This window comes from Cervus canadensis, chromosome 11 (assembly GCF_019320065.1).
Source record: "Cervus canadensis isolate Bull #8, Minnesota chromosome 11, ASM1932006v1, whole genome shotgun sequence".
NCBI lineage: Eukaryota > Metazoa > Chordata > Mammalia > Artiodactyla > Cervidae > Cervus > Cervus canadensis.
In genome coordinates, this window is record NC_057396.1 from 44,470,246 (window position 1) to 44,488,991 (window position 18,746).

Consider the following 18,746-nt stretch of genomic DNA (forward strand, 5'->3'; position numbering starts at 1 on the left):
TAAACTGTAATTCATAGGTTAAACTGTAAGACATTACATAATATCAGACTAAAGTATTTATGCATAAATGAGACTGGGAATGTATTTGTAAGAGCAATGGATGAAGGAAATAAAGTGAAGAGACAAGAATAGGGAGAGTAGAGTTTCTGAGTCTAGACACACTGGATCAGCCAATCACAGATGAAGGGCACTGAGGAACAAGAGTGCATCTTAACATTCCCCCAAACCAATGAACTTGTGTTATGCCCTGGGCCAATCTGCTCTCAGAAGCAGAGAGGGCAGGAGCCTGGGTGGGGCTCACAAGGAAGACGAGGGTTCCTGCTGCTTACACCTGCTTTTGACACAACTTGCAACTACACGAACAGATATTATGGTGCATCTAACTCTTGAGGAGAAGGCTAATGTCATTGCCTCGTGGAGCAAGATAAAGTTGGATGAAGTTGGTGCTGAGACCCTAGGCAGGCAGGTACTCAGCTTACAAGGCAGGCTGAGGGAGAGTGAATGTCAGCTGGGCGAATGGGGACAGAGTTGTCGCCTGAGATTCTGGCAGGCACTGACTCCCTCTGACCTTATGCTGTTTTCACCCCCAGGCTGCTGGTTGTCTACCCCTGGACTCAGAGGTTCTTTGAGCACTTTGGGGACTTGTCCTCTGCTGATGCTGTTATGAGAAACCCTAAGGTGAAGGCCTTCGGCAAGAGGGTGCTAGACACCTTTACTGAAGGCATGAGGCATCTCGACAATCTCAAGGACGCCTTTGCTAAGCTGAGTGAGCTGCACTGTGAGAAGCTGCACGTGGATCCTGAGAATTTCAACGTGAGTCTATGGGGCCCTTAAAGTTTTCCTTTTTTTGGTGGTCAAGTTCCTATCATGGGAGAGGGCTAAGCAGCAGGACACAGTTCAGAATGGAGAAGAGATAGTCTGCTTACATCACTGTGGACTCCTCAGGACCATTCAGTTTCTTTTACCTTCTTTGTTTTCAGCCATCATTTCCTCTTATTCATTCTTGTTTTTCTCTGTTTGTTCTTGGCAGTATCTTTTTTTATATTTAAACATTTTGAGTGTTTAAGTGTTTGAGTGTTAAAACTTTCTTCTTTTAAGTCACTTAAAAATTTTATCTCATGTTTTTCCCCATCTCTTTCTTTCAAAGCAAAGAAGACAAAATGGTGTATTGCTTCTTGAAATAGTTCAAAAGAATAAAAAATGATAGCAAGTTCTGAATTAAGACAGAAAGAGAGAAACATCTATTAAGTATAAATTCAGGCTGATATGGGTGGCTTCACATCAGTAGTAACATCTGCACTTCAGCCATCTTTCTGCTTATAGTCTAGGGGAACAGCTTGGGATGAGGCTGAAATTCTAAGTCCAAATTGGGTGCCTCTGCTAACAGTGTTCTTGTTTTTTATCTCTACCACACAGCACCTGGGGAACATACTGGTGATTACACTGGCTCGATATTTTGGCAAGAGATTCACCCCAGAGTTGCAGGCTGCCTGTCAGAAGGTGGTGGCTGGTGTGGCTGATGCCCTCACCTACAAATACCATTGAGATCCTGTCCTATTTTCTTTTCAAAAAGGAATATTTATTTTTAATTTGTTGATGATTGGTTTATAACACTGGTTTGATTGCTACATTAAATTGAATTAATCATAGGTGTATATATTTCCCCTCCCACCTGAATCTCCCTCCCACCTCTGGCCAATTCCCACCCCTCTAGGTTATTACAGAGCTCCCATTTTAATTCCTTGAGTTGATGCCCATTGTAATAGCTTACATTGAATGGTGTCAGATTTGTGGCTTCCAGAGGAGACAGTTTCGATCCAGGGCCAGAGACACGGCTTGATCACTCAGAGCTTTTGCGTGGCAGAAGTTTTATTACAGTGAAAAAGGGACAGAGAAAGCTTCTGACATAGACACCAGAAAACTCACTTTCACAATGTACATTTTAAAATACCATGATTAGTCAGAAGGTTCTTAAGAAGGAGAGGCATCATCAACTCAATGGACATGAGTCTGAGTAAACTCCAGGAGTTGGTGATGGACAGGGAAGCCTGGCGTGCTGAATCCATGGGGTCACAAACAGTCAGACACAACTGAGCGACTGAACTGAACTGAAGAAGGAGAACCATGTCCTCAAGCAACATGCATGGTTGTTATATAACCATTAGTACAAAGTTTAAGGAAAAACATAACCCTGAGCAAGATGAATTGTTTTGTTGTGCAATCATTAGCTTTGGGTTTAAAGAAAGTTAATTTCAAAGATTGTTGTCATAACAACTCAGAGTTTAAGAAAAAATGTCTCATGTGACTAAGACAAAGTAATGTAGAAAAAAATAATCTGCCCTTTTCTCCTGGAGAGTTCCAGATTCCTTATCAATCTACCTAAGAATTAACTGTCTAAACTGGAAGACCCTATTTCCCTAGAGTCTTCTATTTTTTAACAATTTAAAAATTGTAAAGTCATTTTTGAGTTACAATATTGTTTCTGTTGTTTTTTATGTTCTAGTTTTTAGGCCACAAGGCATGTGGCTCCCTGAACAGAAATCAAACTCCCATCCCCTGCATTACACTAAGCCTTAAACACTAGACTGTCAGGGAAATCCCAGTATTTCCCCAGATTTTATCTTCTGAACTTGGGGAAATAATGTCCACCCTCAACGGTATGACTTCTTCCTAATAAAGAACTTTCAACTCAATATCCTGATTCATTTTACTCATTTTTGTTGGTTTGTTTGTTTGTTTTTTCCTCTAAGGATATGGGAAAGCCCCTGAGGATCTACAGATAGGGAGTCTTTGTGTCTTATACAGAGAGAACAAGGGAAATGAGAAAACAAAGGGGCCCACACACAGTCAGTAATGGATGACATTTCTGCCTCAAAGTGTAAGAACTATAAGAAGGTTTAAAATATGTGAGGATACTAGCATTACAGGGGCTCATGGGAAACTTCAAATCTAGACAAAAACTTTGGGCTAACACTCTGATCCATATCCACTAATTACTCAAGAAATAATGTGTTCAATCAGAGACATAATGATTGCTCAAGAAACTGTTATTAACATTTCCCTTTTTCATACTTCTCTTGCCTGCATGTTGTAGGCAACAATGCTATGTTATATTAGATGTTCCCATTCCAATACACATCCTCCCTCTCCCACTTGCCCCAAAACACCTCCAAAATTAACCCCAACCTCACATTTCAGGCAAAGCTCAGTGCTCACATAACACTTGCTTGAATCTTTTGACCCTGCCATCAGTGAAATTTCCATTATTGCCTAAGGAAATCCTTCCAAACCCTCCCACTCCACATTTTTCACATTTCTTCCTGTCTAGCATACATCATGACAAACACTGGGCTGGAGGAAGCACAAGCTGGAATCAAGATTGTCAGGAGAAATATCAAAAGCCTCAGATATGCAGATAACACCACCCTTATGGCAGAAAGTGAAGAAGAACAAAAAGGCCTGTTGATGAAAGTGAAAGAGAAGAGTGAAAAATTTGGCTTAAAGCTCAACATTCAAAAAACGAAGATCATGGCATCCGATCCCATCACTTCATGGCAAATAGATGGGGAAACAGTGGAAACAGTGGCTGACTTTATTTTTGGGGGGCTCCAAAATCACTGCAGATGGTGACTGCAGCCATGAAATTAAAAGACGTTTACTCCTTGGAAGGAAAGTTATGACCAACCTAGATAGCATATTAAAAAGCAGAGACATCACTTTGTCAACAAAGGTCCGTCTAGTCAAGGCTATGGTTTTTCCAGTGGTCATGTATGGATGTGAGAGTTGGACTGTGAAGAAGGCTTAGCGCTGAAAAAGTGATGCTTTTGAACTGTGATGTTGGAGAAGACTCTTGAGAGTCCCATGGACTGCAAGGAGATCCAACCAGTCCATCCTAAAGGAGATTAGTCCTGGGTGCTCATTGGAAGGACTGATGTTGAAGCTGAAACTCTAATACTTTGGCCACCTGATGTGAAGAACTGACTCATTTGAAAAGACCCTGACGCTCGCAAAGATTGAGGGCAGGAGTAGAAGGGGAAGACAGAGGATGAGATGGTTGGGTGGCATCACTGACTCAATGGACATGGGTTTGGGTGGACTCTGGGAGTTGGTGATGGACAGGGAGGCCTGGCGTGCTGTGGTTCATGGGGTTACAAAGAGTCGGACACGACTGAGCGACTGAAGTGAACTGAACTGAGCAAACTCACCCTTTGTGCTGTGTAAGGGTTTGTGCCTTTTGTACTATCCTACAGGATTGCCATGTGTTATACAACAGATCATCCATAGACAGTAAATGTATGTTTATTAAGAGAAATAATCAGTGAATGAAGAGTTATTTCTTGTGTCAAGACGCCTGGGAGTAGAGGACAATCTGAAAAATGCACAATTGCATAATGTTTCTTTGGTGTTAGTGCTACAATATACAATAAGGAAGCACACAAGAAAGTAAATCATTGATTAGATGTTTGCTTTTTGATTATAGATAGTATAATATCTTTGGAAACTTTTTTAAGTTTTCATTTTATACAGAGTATATCCAATTAAAACTGTTGTGATAGTTCAGGTGCACAGCAAAGTAATGAACCATATATATGCATGTTTCCATTCTTCCCCAAATTCCCTCCCATGGGCTGGCACATATCGTTGATCAGACTTTCCTGTGCTATACAGTAAGACCTTGTTGGTTATCCGTTTTAAATACAGTAGTGCGTACATGTCCATCCCAAACTCGCTAACTATCCTTTGTGAAAGTATTTTTGTCATATGTAAAATTGACTTCTAGAACCTTCTAACTTGTATGCATTTCTTTAAATCTATATCATAGTCCTGTTGATCAACTTTAAACTTGACTGCCTGAAACAGAACATATTGGTTCCTTCTATAAAAAGTATTTTTAGAATAATTCTATCTCACTACCAGGTTATAGACAGTGCATTACAGTTTACTGTTTCACCACTATATTTTGAATTGTCTGAAGGTAAATAAATTTTTAGATATTTATTTGTTTCTTCTCATGTTTTTATACATAGTAGGCACAGATAATCCTTTACACCCCAACACTATATTTAATAACCACAGGGTCACATCCCAGAAGCAGAAACATCTCAGGAAAATTTTAGGAAGTTTCCTTTCATGTTCCTGAGCACAGAACAGCCATCATAAGAATTAAACATTAGGAGATAAAGAGATTTTCAAATGATTTGAAAGAAGGTAAGAGAGACTGTGAGTTTCACAATCTGGACTTGGATAAAGTTTAAATGGTATTGTTGGTGTTGGTGTCTCCACGTTGGGACTGAGGAGGAGGTCAAGGGATGGAAAGAGACTTGGCAACTTGTTATATGTTTTCACTCCTTGTTAAAGCAGAACTTCAGTAAAAAGTCTAAGAGTAAAATTAATTCCTTAATATTTGATTTTATTTGATAATTTACCCAATAATTACTTCTAGTCCCTCCTTATCATGTTGCTTTATAGATCATGTTCAGTATGTGTTAATGAAGATGGGGTATGTGTGGAAGAAAGAAAGATGGAAAGAGACCAGAGGCAAGGAGAGAAGGACAGTGACAGAGGGAGATACAGAGAGTCAGAGAGAAAGGGAGCAAAGAAGGGGGGTGGAGGGGAAGAAAGGAGAGGAGAAAGAGAGAAATGGAGCGAAGAAGTGGGTGGGGGTGGGAGGAGGAGAGAGAGAGTGAGAAGTAAGTAATGTTGTGCATTGGCTTCCATAATCATTTTAAAATCAGCCAATTGAATGTCATGAGAATTTAGGATGCTACTCTAGATTTTCTATCTCTTAAACCTCAGAGAAATGCCCTGAAAGTTGGCTTTGAGAATTAATGCCTTGTGTATTTGTCAAGGGTGCCATGATTCTGCCTTTCCAGACATACAGCTTCAAATTTTACTTGAGAAAGACTGCCCCTTTGTTTTTGATAAGTCAATATCATAGCCCACTTTTGAGGTAAATAAAAGCTAATTCTGAATGAATTAAAACCTGAGCCCAGTGGGGGAAATATTAATATGGCATTGATAAAGAGATACTAACTGCTCTGTAATAATTAGGATATATTTTATCAAAATTATGGTATATTGATTTTACTGTTTTTAGAGAGAAATTTGACCTTTGTAAACATGAATTAAACTATACCATCCCTAAACTATTCTGTTTATGACATCTGCTTCTATGAGTTCTGCTCTTCACAAAGCATTTACTTTTTTTGTTGTTGTTTTCTTTTATTTTACTTTATTTTTGAAACCGTGCTAAAACTGAGGTAACTAAGATATTGTACATCTGGGGAAAAAGAGTAAATAATAACCGCTTTATCTTGTAATAAATGTTAATGGAAAATAACTGAAGAAAATAGCTACTTTACCCAGAAAAATATAGATTAGATTGCTGAAATATTCTACTTGAATAATTAAAAATTGAACAGCAGAGCATGCACAAAAGAATTCTAGCTGAGTGAAATTTCTGAACCAAATGATGAAACCACACATCTCTGAATGAAATGTCATGATTCTCCTGAAGAAAGTCAATATTCATCCTCTTAATTATACTCAGAATAGGCCCATCCTGGTATGGAATGTTAGGAATTAGGTCACCTTGCCAAACTGGAATAAAGGAAAAGAAAAAAAAAAAATGTCTGTCTCTCTGTCTGTGGACTTGTGTGAGTGTGTGCATGGGTGTGCATGCTCAACAGGGCTTTAATCAAAGTAGAGCAGATATGCTGTGGATCCCTTCACAGAGTCCAAGAAAGCTCATGATGGTGAAGATGGTAGTGGGCCTAAGAAATATTCCAGAACTTTTTAGTGGTGACCTGGATTTGCACTTTACGCTTTGAACATAACCCCATTTATATAACTATTCACTCTTCCTTATTTTTGCCTGAACTTTTGATGTCTTATAACAACTTTCAGACTTGTCCCTGCAGTTAGAAGGAAAAACCCATTTCACTCTTTAATCATACCAAGTAGCAAGCGTGAAAGACAACAACTCTTGCCCTGAGACTTGCATGATGGTGGCTGCAGCAGTCAGTACAAAAGAGGGGCTCATAGACATTCATGGCAAAGGAAGACTTAAAAAAGAAGACACAGTAGAAGAATTTGTATATATATACATACACACACACATATGAATACTGGAATATTATATATTACTCAGGTATATAAAAGAATGAAGTTTTGCCAGTTACAACAACTTGGATGAGCCTGTAGGATATTATGCTTGGTGAAATGTCAGACAAAGAAAGACAATATCCTGTATGTTGAAACTTTTATGTGGAACACAAAAAGCAAAATAAACAAATTAATGTAACAAAGCAGAAACAAACTCACAGGTATAGAGAACAAACTAGTATTTACCCATGGGGAGAGGGGAGGGTCAGGATAGGGGTAGGGGACTAAGAAATACAAACCACTGTGTATAAAGTAGATTAGCAACAAGGATATACTGTGCAGAACAGAAAACATAGTCAATAATTTATTGCAACTTTAAATGGTGCATAGTCCTTAAAAATACAGAATCACTATGCTGTACACCTGAAACTAATATAATATTATAGATCAAATATTTAAAAATAATTAATTCAAATCAAATGAATTAGGGAATCATCTCTGAAAACAGAAAATGATAGGGGAAGTCTTTAGGTACATGCTAATTCCTATCAGTCCAGACAGCAAAATTGTAGCCCTGACAATTTGGCTCCTTTACAAGAAAACTTGGCTCCTTGACTTCCCTGGTGGCTCAGACAGTAAAGCGTCTGCCAACAATGCGGGAGACCCGGGTTCGATCCCTGGGTTGGGAAGATTCCCTGGAGAAGGAAATGGCAACCCACTCCTGTACTCTTGACTGGAAAATCCCATGGACGGAGAATTCTGGTAGGTTCCAGTCCATGGGGTCGCAAAGAGTCGGACACAACTGAGCGACTTCACTTTCTTTTTTTCTATACAAGGAAATATAGGAATAGACTATACTATTATTTAGTAAGTTCTGCGAGTCTTCCATAACACAAACTTCCTGAAAAGACATGTCCAAAGTTTCCCAGAAGAAGTCCTTTCACTCACATATGCCTGACTTCTGATATCAGGGGTGTGAATTAGGGTCTTTAAAAGAGTACAAATATAAAACAATGATAAAGCTAATGGAGATTTCAGTTTAATCAATTGAAACACAAAACCTAAGGTCAAACCAACTGTAGATTTTTGTTTGCTTTTTGTTTTTAACATTTAAAACTTTGAAAGATTTCTTTTCCCAGAAGTCAACATATGAAAATGTTTTTCTAAGTATAGACCAATAGTTAAAGCCTCTTTCTTTGAGGGTTACAGAAAAGAGTGAATATAAATTGAAAATGTTTAAATCTATATTTTTTACCCCTATAAACTTTTATGGGCATATAATTCTGCCCTAACTTCCAGACAGCCAGGAAAGAGCAAAAACTTTTCTATATGTCTGAAAATATCAGAATGAATTTGTTCACAAGTGTTTGATGGTGAATGGGCCAGGTCAAAGGGTGAGGAATCTTCATTTACCTAGCAAAGATGGAAAAAATATTTTGGAGGATGAAGTAATGAAAGCTGGACATTTATAAGTTTTTTTTTTTGTAACAATTAGAAATGCAGAAGTCCTTTCCTTCTCAGTTCAGTTCAGTTCAGTTCAGTCACTCAGTCATGTCCGACTCTTTGTGACCCCATGAATCGCAGCACGCCAGACCTCCCTGTCCATCACCAACTCCCGGAGTTTACTCAAACTCCTGTCCATCGAGTAGGTGATGCCATCCAGCCATCTCATCCTCTGTTGTCCCCTTCTCCTCCTGCCCCCAATCCCTCCCAGCCTCGGGGTCTTTTCCAATGAGTCACCTCTTCACATGAGGTGGCCAAAGTATTGGAGTTTCAGCTTCAGCATCAGTCCTTCCAATGAACACCCAGGACTGATCTCCTTTAGGATGGACTGGTTGGATCTCCTTGCAGTCCAAGGGACTCTCAAGAGTCTTCTCCAACACCACAGTTCAAAAGCATCACTTTTTCAGCACTAAGCCTTCTTCACAGTCCAACTCTCACATCCATACATGACCACTGGAAAAACCATAGCCTTGACTAGATGAACCTTTGTTGGCAAAGTAATGTCTCTGCTTTTTAACATGCTATCTAGGTTGATCATAACTTTCCTTCCAAGGAGTAAACATCTTAATTTCATGGCTGCAATCACCATCTGCAGTGATTTTGGAGCCCAAAAAAATAAAATCTGACACTGTTTCCACTGTTTCCCCATCTATTTGCCATGAAGTGATGGGACTAAATGCCATGATCTTAGTTTTCTGAATGTTGAGCTTTAAGCCAACTTTTTCACTCTCCTCTTTCACTTTCATCAAGAGGCTTTTTAGTTCCTCTTAACTTTCTGCCATAAGGGTGGTGTCATCTGCATATCTGAGGTTATTAATATTTCTCCTGGCAATCTTGATTCCAGTTTGTGCTTCCTCCAGCCCACCGTTTCTCATGATGTACTCTGCATATAAGTTAAATAATCAGGGTGACAATATACAGCCTTGACGTACTCCTTTTCCTATTTGGAACCAGTCTGTTGTTCCATGTCCAGTTCTAACTGTTGCTTCCTGACCTACATATAGGTTTCTCAAGCTAGTTCACGTAAAAATATATTAGTTGGAGTTACAGAGACATAGAGCTGAAAGAATGAGAGATTTTTTAAAACATGTTTTGCCAGTGATGGCAAAGGTGAGAGACAGGTGATTCTAGACATCAAGTGGTCTGAATCAGGAGAAGGTTCTAAGGAGAGAGATCATGGGAAGTAAATATACATGCTCCTTTCCTTATTGAAAGGAAGTAGAAATTCAAGAAGAAGGGAAGATGCAGAAAGTAGGGGACCCTCAGGGAACTCTGAGATCTAATGCTCGCTCAGAAATGCTTGCTGCTTTTGCTTTTTCCATTGAATCTTCTAGTAGTAAGAAACAGACCTCTATATTTCCGAAGTTTTTTTCTTGCCTAAGAAGGTAAGAGGATTTATTACATGGGTTGGAGGAGGGGCAAAGAGAGAAGAAATATTTGAAAAGCTGTAGATAATGAAGAATAATTTTTAGTGAAAGAAGGTGTAAGTAAAGTATATGAAGTGAGGTGAAATGAAGTTGCTAAGTCGTGTCCGATTCTTTGAGACCCCCTGGACTGCAGCCCACCAGGCTCCTTCATCCATGGGATCTTCCAGGCAAGAGCACTGGAGTGGGTAAAGTATATAGAGAAAACAAAATTATGGATAATGAATAAAATAGAAGTAATTCTTATGAACACAGTACTCTTAGAGGCTTAGAGGAAGAAAACAAATAATCTGATTCAAGCTGGAATGTCGTTCCACAATTTTATCCCTCCTTTTAAATCACAGAGAAGCTTCTCTGTTCTTCCAGACCCTTTCCCAGGTTAGTCTATGAAGAAACAAGTTATATGCCTCTATTGAGTCTTTGAACACATTGCCTCTATCAGGGTTATTGAAACCTTAGATTTATGATTGATTTTTTACTTCTTTGTATTTCTTACTACATGGAGAGGTCTCTGTTTTCATCTATGGATTAATGGAGTAAGTATTTCAGAGGACCTCTCGATCCATACTTATTCTATTCTTCTATCATTATTTATTTGGTCATAAATTAAATTAAGAAAAAAATTGAATGAGTAGATAAGCAAATGAATATTTGTTTTCATACCAGAAGGATTTAATCCCAAACAAGAGAACAAAGAGATGCATATTTAGAAGAGGAGCAGAGGTTTTGTCCATGCTGTCCTTGTAAGTCTTTTGTATATTCTGAAGGCACAGGAGATGATCCATCCACATAGTCTTAAGTTGAATCATAGTGGACAAATTCTTTCCACTTTCTGGACTCCAGAATCTTCATTTGAGTAATAAGAAAATTGAGGAGGTGGTTTCCAAGACGTTACCTCGTTGTGATTCTAAAATCTCTATAAGCAAACTTGCTAACGAAGATGATTTTAGTAGCAATTTGTATTACTGGAATGACTGACACCTTGAGGTGCCCAGAAAGAGGGCTGACAGTTTAAGTCAGTGCCAGGAAGACTAAGGAGAGGTATGACTATCATCATTCAAGCCTCACCCTGTGGAACCACAACTTGGCCTGAGCCAATCTGCTCACAGAAGCAGGGAGGGCAGGAGGCAGGGCTGGGCATAAAAGGAAGAGCTGGGCCAGCTGCTGCTTACACTTGCTTCTGACACAACCGTGTTCACTAGCAACTACACAGACAGACACCATGCTGACTGCTGAGGAGAAGGCTGCCGTCACTGCCTTCTGGGGCAAGGTGAACGTGGCTGAAGTTGGTGGAGAGGCCCTGGGCAGGTAGGTATCCTGTTTACAAGACAAGTTTAAGGAGAGTGAATGGCACCTGGGTATGTGAAGACAGAGCTGTCCCCTGAGATTCTGAAAGCTGCTGAGTTTCTCTGACCTTGTGCCCTTTTCACCCCCTAGGCTGCTGGTTGTCTACCCCTGGACTCAGAGGTTCTTTGAGCACTTTGGGGACTTGTCCTCTGCTGATGCTATTATGCACAATGATAAGGTGAAGGCCCATGGCAAGAAGGTACTTGAGTCCTTTAGTGATGGCCTGAAGCATCTTGACGACCTCAAGGGTGCCTTTGCTAAGCTGAGTGAGCTGCACTGTGATAAGCTGCACGTGGATCCTGAGAACTTCAGGGTGAGTTTGTGGAATCCTCAGTGCTCTCCTTCTTATTTTTATGGTGAAGCTCATGTCATGGAGAGAAGTCTGAATCTCAGGACACAGTTTAGGATGGAGAAGATGTATTCTGGTTAGAGTGCTAAGGACTCCTCAGAACCGTTTAGACTCTTTTAACATCTTTGCTCAGCCTCCATTTCCTCTGATTCATTGTTGTTCTCTGTTGTCTGTAATGTCTTCTCTTTTTGCTTATACTTTTTATTTTGAGGGTTTAATTTGAAAAAAATATTTCTTCTCTTATCAACTTTAAAAATGGTATCTAGTATTTTCCCCTTATCTGTTTCTTTCAAGGGATAAAAGTTTGTATTGCTTTTTGAAATGATTCAAAATAATAAAAATGATAACAAGTTCTGAATTAAGATAGAAAGAAAGAAACATTTCTAAATATAAATTCAGGAAGATATGGGTAGCTTCACATCAGTAGTAACATCTTCACTTTAGTCATCTTTGTGCTTATATCCTATGGTCACAATTTGGGATGAGATTGAAATACCCTGAATCTAACCTTGAACTTCCCTCATAGCTCACTTGGCAAAGAGTCTGCCTGCAATGCACGAGATCCCAGTTCAATTCCTGGGTCGGGAAGAACGGCTGGAAAAGGGATAGGCTACCTACTCCAGTATTCTTGGGCTTCCCTTGTGCTCAGCTGGTAAAGAATCTGCCTGCAGTGCAGGAGACCTGGGTTCAATCCCTGGGTTGGGAAAATCTGCTGGAGAAGGGAAAGGCTACCCTCTCCAGTATTCTGGCCTGGAGAAATCCAAGGGGGTTGCAAAGAGTCAGACATGACTGAGCGACTTTCACTCCACTCACCTGCACTAACCTTGCCCTTGCTTAATGTCTTTTCCACACAGCTCCTGGGCAACGTGCTGGTGGTTGTGCTGGCTCGCCACCATGGCGGTGAATTCACCCCGGTGCTGCAGGCTGACTTTCAGAAGGTGGTGACTGGTGTTGCCAATGCCCTGGCCCACAGATATCACTAAGGTCCCCTTCCTGATTTCCAGGAAATGTTTTTTCATCCTCAGAGCCCAAAAATTGAATATGGAAAAATTATGAAGCATTTTGAGCATCTGGCCTTTGCCTAATAAAGACATTTATTTTCATTGCACTGGTGTATTTAAATTATTTCATGATCTCTTACTCAAATGGCACATGCAAGGGCAAAACTCTGAAGACATAAAGAAATGAAGGGCTAAGTTGAGAACTTGAGTCCAATATCAGTATATTGGACCCCATGACAGGAGTGGTTGTAAATAGCTGATGTTATCGGAAAACAGGCTCTGATCCTTAGTCTTACTCTCCCTTAAAGAATTCAAGTTGCAGCTTGATTTGGGAGTTAGATCATTGGTATGTTTTATTTATATAAATTATGCTATTTAGCTTTTCTTGTAAATGTCTTCTGTCTCTTTAATTATCCAGAACATTACTTAGATTCATTAAGATCTTCTGCCTAATGACACCACTGTTTCAAGATTTTCTTTATGCATTTTACTGTCTCCATTGCTCTTCCTCCCCTGACCTCTTTTTATCCTAGTTTCCTCTATCATCTTATGAAGATCTACAAGAAGGACAGAACCTTCTGTCCTGGATTCTGGGAATGACATATGAATTTTGAGTAATCTTTGTTCCCTTTGCATCCTAATTCTGAATCCCAGTTCAGTTCACTTCAGTGGCCTGGTGTGTACGATTCTTTGCGATCCCATGGAATTCAGCATGCCAGGCTTCCCTGTCCATCACCAACTCTTAGAGCTTGCTTAAATTCATGTCCATTGAGTTGGTGATGCCATTCAACCATTTCATCCTCTGTCATCCCCTTCTCCTGCCTTCAATCTTTCCCAGCATCAGGGGCTTTTCAAATGAGTCAGTTCTTCATATCAGGTGGCCTAAGTATTGAAGCTTCAGCTTCAGCATCAGTCCTTCCAATGAATGTTCAGGACTGATATCCTTCAAGTTTGACTGGTTTGATGTCCTTGCATTCCAAGGGACTCTCGAGAGTCTTCTCCAACATCACAGTTCAATAGCATCAATTCTTTGGCAGTCAGCTTTCTTTATGATCCAACTCTGACATACATACATGACTACTGGAAAAATCATAGCTTTTACTAGATGGACTTTTGTCGGCCAAGCAATGTCTCTGCTCTTTAATAAGCTGTCTAGGTTTGTCATAGTTTTTCTTCCAAGGAGAAAGTGTCTTTTAATTTCTTGGCTGCAGTCACTATCTGCAGTGACTTTGGAGCCCAGGAAAATAAAGTCTGTCACTATCTCCATTGCTTTTCCATCTCTTTGCAATCAAGTGATGGGACCAGATGCCATGGTCTTCATTTTTTGAATGTTGAGTTTTAAGCCAAATTTTTCATTCTCTTCTTTCACTTTCATGAAGAGGCTCTATAGTTCCTCTCTGCTTTCTACCATAAGGGGGGGTGTCATCTGCATATACGAGGTTATTGCTATTTCTCCCAGCAATCTTGATTCCAGCTTGTGCTTCATCTAGCACTGTATTTCTCATGATGTACTCTGTGTAGACGTTAAATAAGCAAGGTGATAATACACAGTTTTGACCTATTCCTTTCCCAGTTCTGAATCCAGTTGGGGAGATTCTGAAAGTAACACATCTAACAAGTGACTGTAAATGAGTGTATTTAAGGTTTTTATGAGATCAGATGATGAAGCCCTTGGTATGAAATGGGTGGTAAATATAAGTAGTATAGACAATTGTCCAAAAGATAAGAAGACAAAAGTCAGAAAAGAAAAGGAGGATAGCACAGGCCAAATCACTGATGAATAATGTGTTTGTGTGTTCTGAGAATTTCAGGTAGACAGGAAAGATAACTGAAGCAAAACTACCTGGGATAGAATAGAATGGATAATATATTTTGGTGTACATTCCAGACGCATTCTTAAAGTTGAAAATTTACAAACAAGAAGATACCATCTAGACATTACTCATGAGATGTTTGTACTGCTAATCGACAAATAAAGTAGGGTGGTTTAACAGTTTAGAACATCATTTTGAAATCAGACTGCCAGCACTGAAAAAAAGTTACACTCTGACCTTGTGAAAAATCAGTTATCCTTGTCAATTTAGTACATAATGTCGTCTTTAAATGTTGCATGAAAATGAAAAAAAAGAAAAAAGTCTCAACACAATTCCCTGGCGAGAATTTACAAAGATAAGTTGACTCATTTAACAACTCTTCCTAAATGCAAAAGATCTCAGGCTGAGATGGCAATATTGAAGAGAAAGGAATTTTGGAGTCTTTTTTTTTAATGGCTCGTAATAACAAACAACATGCTAGCAGCATCCATGTTTAAAAGCAAGTTGAATTGCTATGCATGTCTGGAATCAACAAGTTAAAGAAAAATCTCTCATTTTTAAGTCAAAGGTTTTAGGGGGGTCAAATCAGAGATGAAATTGTACTTTTCATTGTAGTGTGTGTTGTCTTCTCATCGCAGTGTCTTCTCTTGTTGGTGGAGCACACGCTCTTGGGGGCACGGGCTTCAGTAGTAAAAATGTGTGGGCTTCAATAGTTGTGGTGCAGACTCAGTAGCTGTGGAGCACAGGCTTAGTTACTTTGCAGCATGTAGAATATTCCCAGACCAGGGATCAAACCCATGTCCCCTGCATTGGCAGACAAATTTTATCCACTGCACCATGAGGCAAGTCCTAGGTCTCACTTTTTTAAGATTCCACATAGTATACATCCTCTTTGCAGGGATCTGTGGTTATGGACTGAGATGTAAGGATGAAAGAGGGAGGCATGAAACAGGAAAAGGAAAACATCATTCACCATTTTAGGGCACCCCCGACATCTGCTGACAAAGGTCCTGTAACATGCTGGGCAGATCTGCCTATTATGATACCAGGGAGTGCTGGACTTAAGGAACATCTCAGGCCCATCTTGGCACTACTGCTCTCATGGGAAAATGTCTTATATTCAAGGCCTCTGATCAGGACCCAAGAGGTGCTGTCACTCTCCGTGTCACTTTGGCTATAATTTGGATGTATGAACATGCTCCAGAGATATTTTCTGATTTTCCTACCTATGCATCCACCATCTTCATTTTCTTTTATTTAATAATGTTGGCTGCCCTAGCCCTTCATTGCTGCACGTAGGCTTTCTCTAGTAGTGGCAAGCAAGGGCTACTTTCCAGTTACGGTGCTTAGACTTCTCACTTGATTTCTCTTGCTGTGGAGCATGGACTATGGGGTACATTGACTTCAGCAGCTGCGGTGCATAGGCTCAGCAGTTGTGGCCCACGGGCTTAATTGTTCATGGAATCTTATCAGGGATAAAACTTATCAGGGATTAAACCTGTATCCCCTACATTAGCAGGTGCTTTCTTAACCACAGGACCACCAGGGAAGTACCACTATCCTCATTTAAAAACAAGAAACCTGAGGCGGTTAGTGCGATGAACAAAGGAATTGACAAAACTCAACATAAAGACTCTCCTTGTCCGGCTTTCACATCCTTCCACACAGATACTCGTTTTCAGAAATTAGCACGTACAAGAGCATGTGCATGCATGCACGCTCATACACACACCAACAGCTCACTAATTTCACATCCTGTTAGAAAATCCACTTCATGTTAAAGCTTTATTTACAGGTTGACCCCTAGCTACCAGCTCCCTGGTGTAAGGCAATGTAATCTCCACCTGGATGCTTACTGCAGACGCCTAACTGATCTTTCTACCGCTGCTCCTGACAATGTCTTCCCAATATGGCAGTCAAAGCACACTGGGAATCTCTTTGTATGGTAATCTCATGTATGGTAATCTCTTTGTCCAAAGTTCTCTGGTATTTTCCTGCATCACTCATAATAAAGCCAAATTTCATACAATAATAATTGCTAATATTTATATTGGCACCTACGGACTTTCTCTGTGGCTCAGTGGTAAAGGATTCACCTGTAATGCAGAAGTCACAGGAGAGTCAGGTTCAATCCCTGGGTCAGGAAGATCCCCTGGAGGAGGGCATGACTACTCACTCCAGGATTCTTGCCTGGAGAATCCCATGGACAGAGGAGCCTGGCAAGCTACAGTCCATGGGGTCATAGAGTAGGATGAGACTGAAGTGACTTAGCATGCACGCATGCATGCTTGTTCACACCTATACATTTTAAAGGACTTCCCTGATGGCACTAGTGGTAAAGAACACACCTGCCAATAGGGGAGACACAGGTTCAGTCCCTGGGTTGGGAAGATCCCCCGGAGGAGGGCATGGCAACCAACTCCAGTATTCTTGTCTGGAGAATTCCATGGACAGAGGAGCTTGGCAGGCTATAGTCCACATTGCAAAGAATCAGACAGGACTGAAGGAACTTAGCATGCATGAACACATACATAAGCACCCATCACTACATACATACAAAAACATCAGTGGAGCAATGCCAAAAGAGGTAATGCCAATCAGCTCTATTTAGACCTCAGCAGACAGGGCCTTGATTGAATTAGTTAGTTTCAGAATGTGGCCCATTTATTTATAGGCTGAGATTGACTCTTGAAGATTTATTTTGGTCAAAATAAAAGGCACACAAGCCTAAAAATAGAAATCAATGTACTTATTTATTAATTTGCATTGGGATTTATAACTTGAATTTTCATGCCTTTGTGAGTAATACATACTTTCCTTATATCAATCAAGTGAAAGTAGAGGAAGCAAACTTACAAGGCAGGTAGCTGGATTCAATTATGCCAAGGAAACATCTTGATAGTAAGTTCAGATATGGCTTATTCATCCTCTTCATGGGAAAGATAGATATGGCCTAACACAAATATTATGTGATGTTCAACATCTTTAGATTCTAAGCCAACAGAGCAACCTTCTTTTTCCTATACTTCCCTTGTTGTTCAATTCTCTAATGAGTAACACACCTTTTACACATTGGAACATTCCAAAGATTATAATTAGGAGTTTCTGGTCTGGGAAGCTTTCTTTTTCTTTCGGGTGATGTTGTGTCTGTTTTTTGTATTTAAATTAGTTTTCATAACTTTTTAAACTGAGTTTATTTTTAATTGCAATTAAAATTAGAGTGAAATTTGTTCCTCTGGCTTTCAAGGTCTTGCATGTTATCTAGCCACTGTAGCCTTCAAGTTTTGACAGTACTCACATATTTATAAACACACACACACACATATTTTACACAGGGCATATTGAGCAGGCATTTCTGAACAGTTAACCATGCAAGACCCCCAAGCACAAACCTATAATCTCTTTCACTTATCTACTTGTATGGAACTAAGGACAGAGTCTTTGAAAGCAGTAAGAGAAGCACCCTGGCTTTTATTGTCTTTAGCTGGTCCTCTCCTTTGCCACAGCTCTGTGTACTCCTGAACCCTTATCTATGTTCACACTTTCTGACCCACTGAGCTATCTCCAGCCCTGGTCCGCAGAAGAAGAAAATCACTGGATCTGTCTATCTCTGTTAATTGAAAACAAAGCAAAATAAAATAAGTGCCCCGCCCCCTTCCAAGCCACAGAAAACATGTGAACACATAGAAGAAATAGATGGAAGAGAAGAATAAGACAGAAAAGAAGAAGAAGGAGAGGGGTAGGAGGAGGAAAAAGAAGGAAGAATAAAGGAACGGGAAAGAAAAAAACTAAAGAAAATAGGAGCAGGAAATAATTGGTGGCACTAATGCCTGAATGGGCTAGAATAGAAAGCAGGGCTACAGTAGCTTGCTGGTTTAGGAACCTAAGAAGCTTTCCTTTCCCTCAGAGACACCTCAGACTCAGTAAGATAGGGGCTGTGAAAATTTGGTTTCAGAAAGTCTTTCTGGTGCTAGAATTAGCAGAGTTTGAAAGGGGTTTGGGGCTTCCCCTGTGGTGCTAGTGGTAAAGAACCCACCTCCCAATGCAGGAGACTTAAGAGGTACAGGTTTGATCCCTGGGTCAGAAGATCCCCTGAAGGAGGGCATGGCACTCACTCCAGTATTCTTGCTTGGAGAATCCCATGGACAGAGGAGCCTGGCAGGCTGCAGTCCATAGCGTCGCACAGAATCAGACATGACTAGAG

The 18,746-nt window shown here is 40.1% G+C and overlaps 2 protein-coding genes across 2 annotated transcripts; both read left to right on the forward strand.

Annotated features, from left to right (window-relative positions):
- Positions 1–370: 370 nt before the first annotated feature.
- LOC122450619 (hemoglobin subunit beta-C(NA)-like) lies at positions 371–1,560 on the forward strand. Its single transcript, XM_043482996.1, has 3 exons — positions 371–462; positions 591–813; positions 1,417–1,560. Exons 1-3 carry the CDS (start codon positions 371–373, stop codon positions 1,543–1,545), a joined length of 444 nt encoding a protein of 147 aa, XP_043338931.1. The 3' UTR covers positions 1,546–1,560.
- Positions 1,561–11,175: 9,615 nt separating this feature from the next.
- On the forward strand, positions 11,176–12,835 carry LOC122450617 (hemoglobin subunit beta). Its single transcript, XM_043482994.1, has 3 exons — positions 11,176–11,339; positions 11,469–11,691; positions 12,582–12,835. The coding sequence occupies exons 1-3, from the start codon at positions 11,254–11,256 to the stop codon at positions 12,708–12,710; spliced, it is 438 nt and encodes a 145-aa protein (XP_043338929.1). The 5' UTR covers positions 11,176–11,253; the 3' UTR covers positions 12,711–12,835.
- The last annotated feature ends 5,911 nt before the right edge of the window (positions 12,836–18,746 follow it).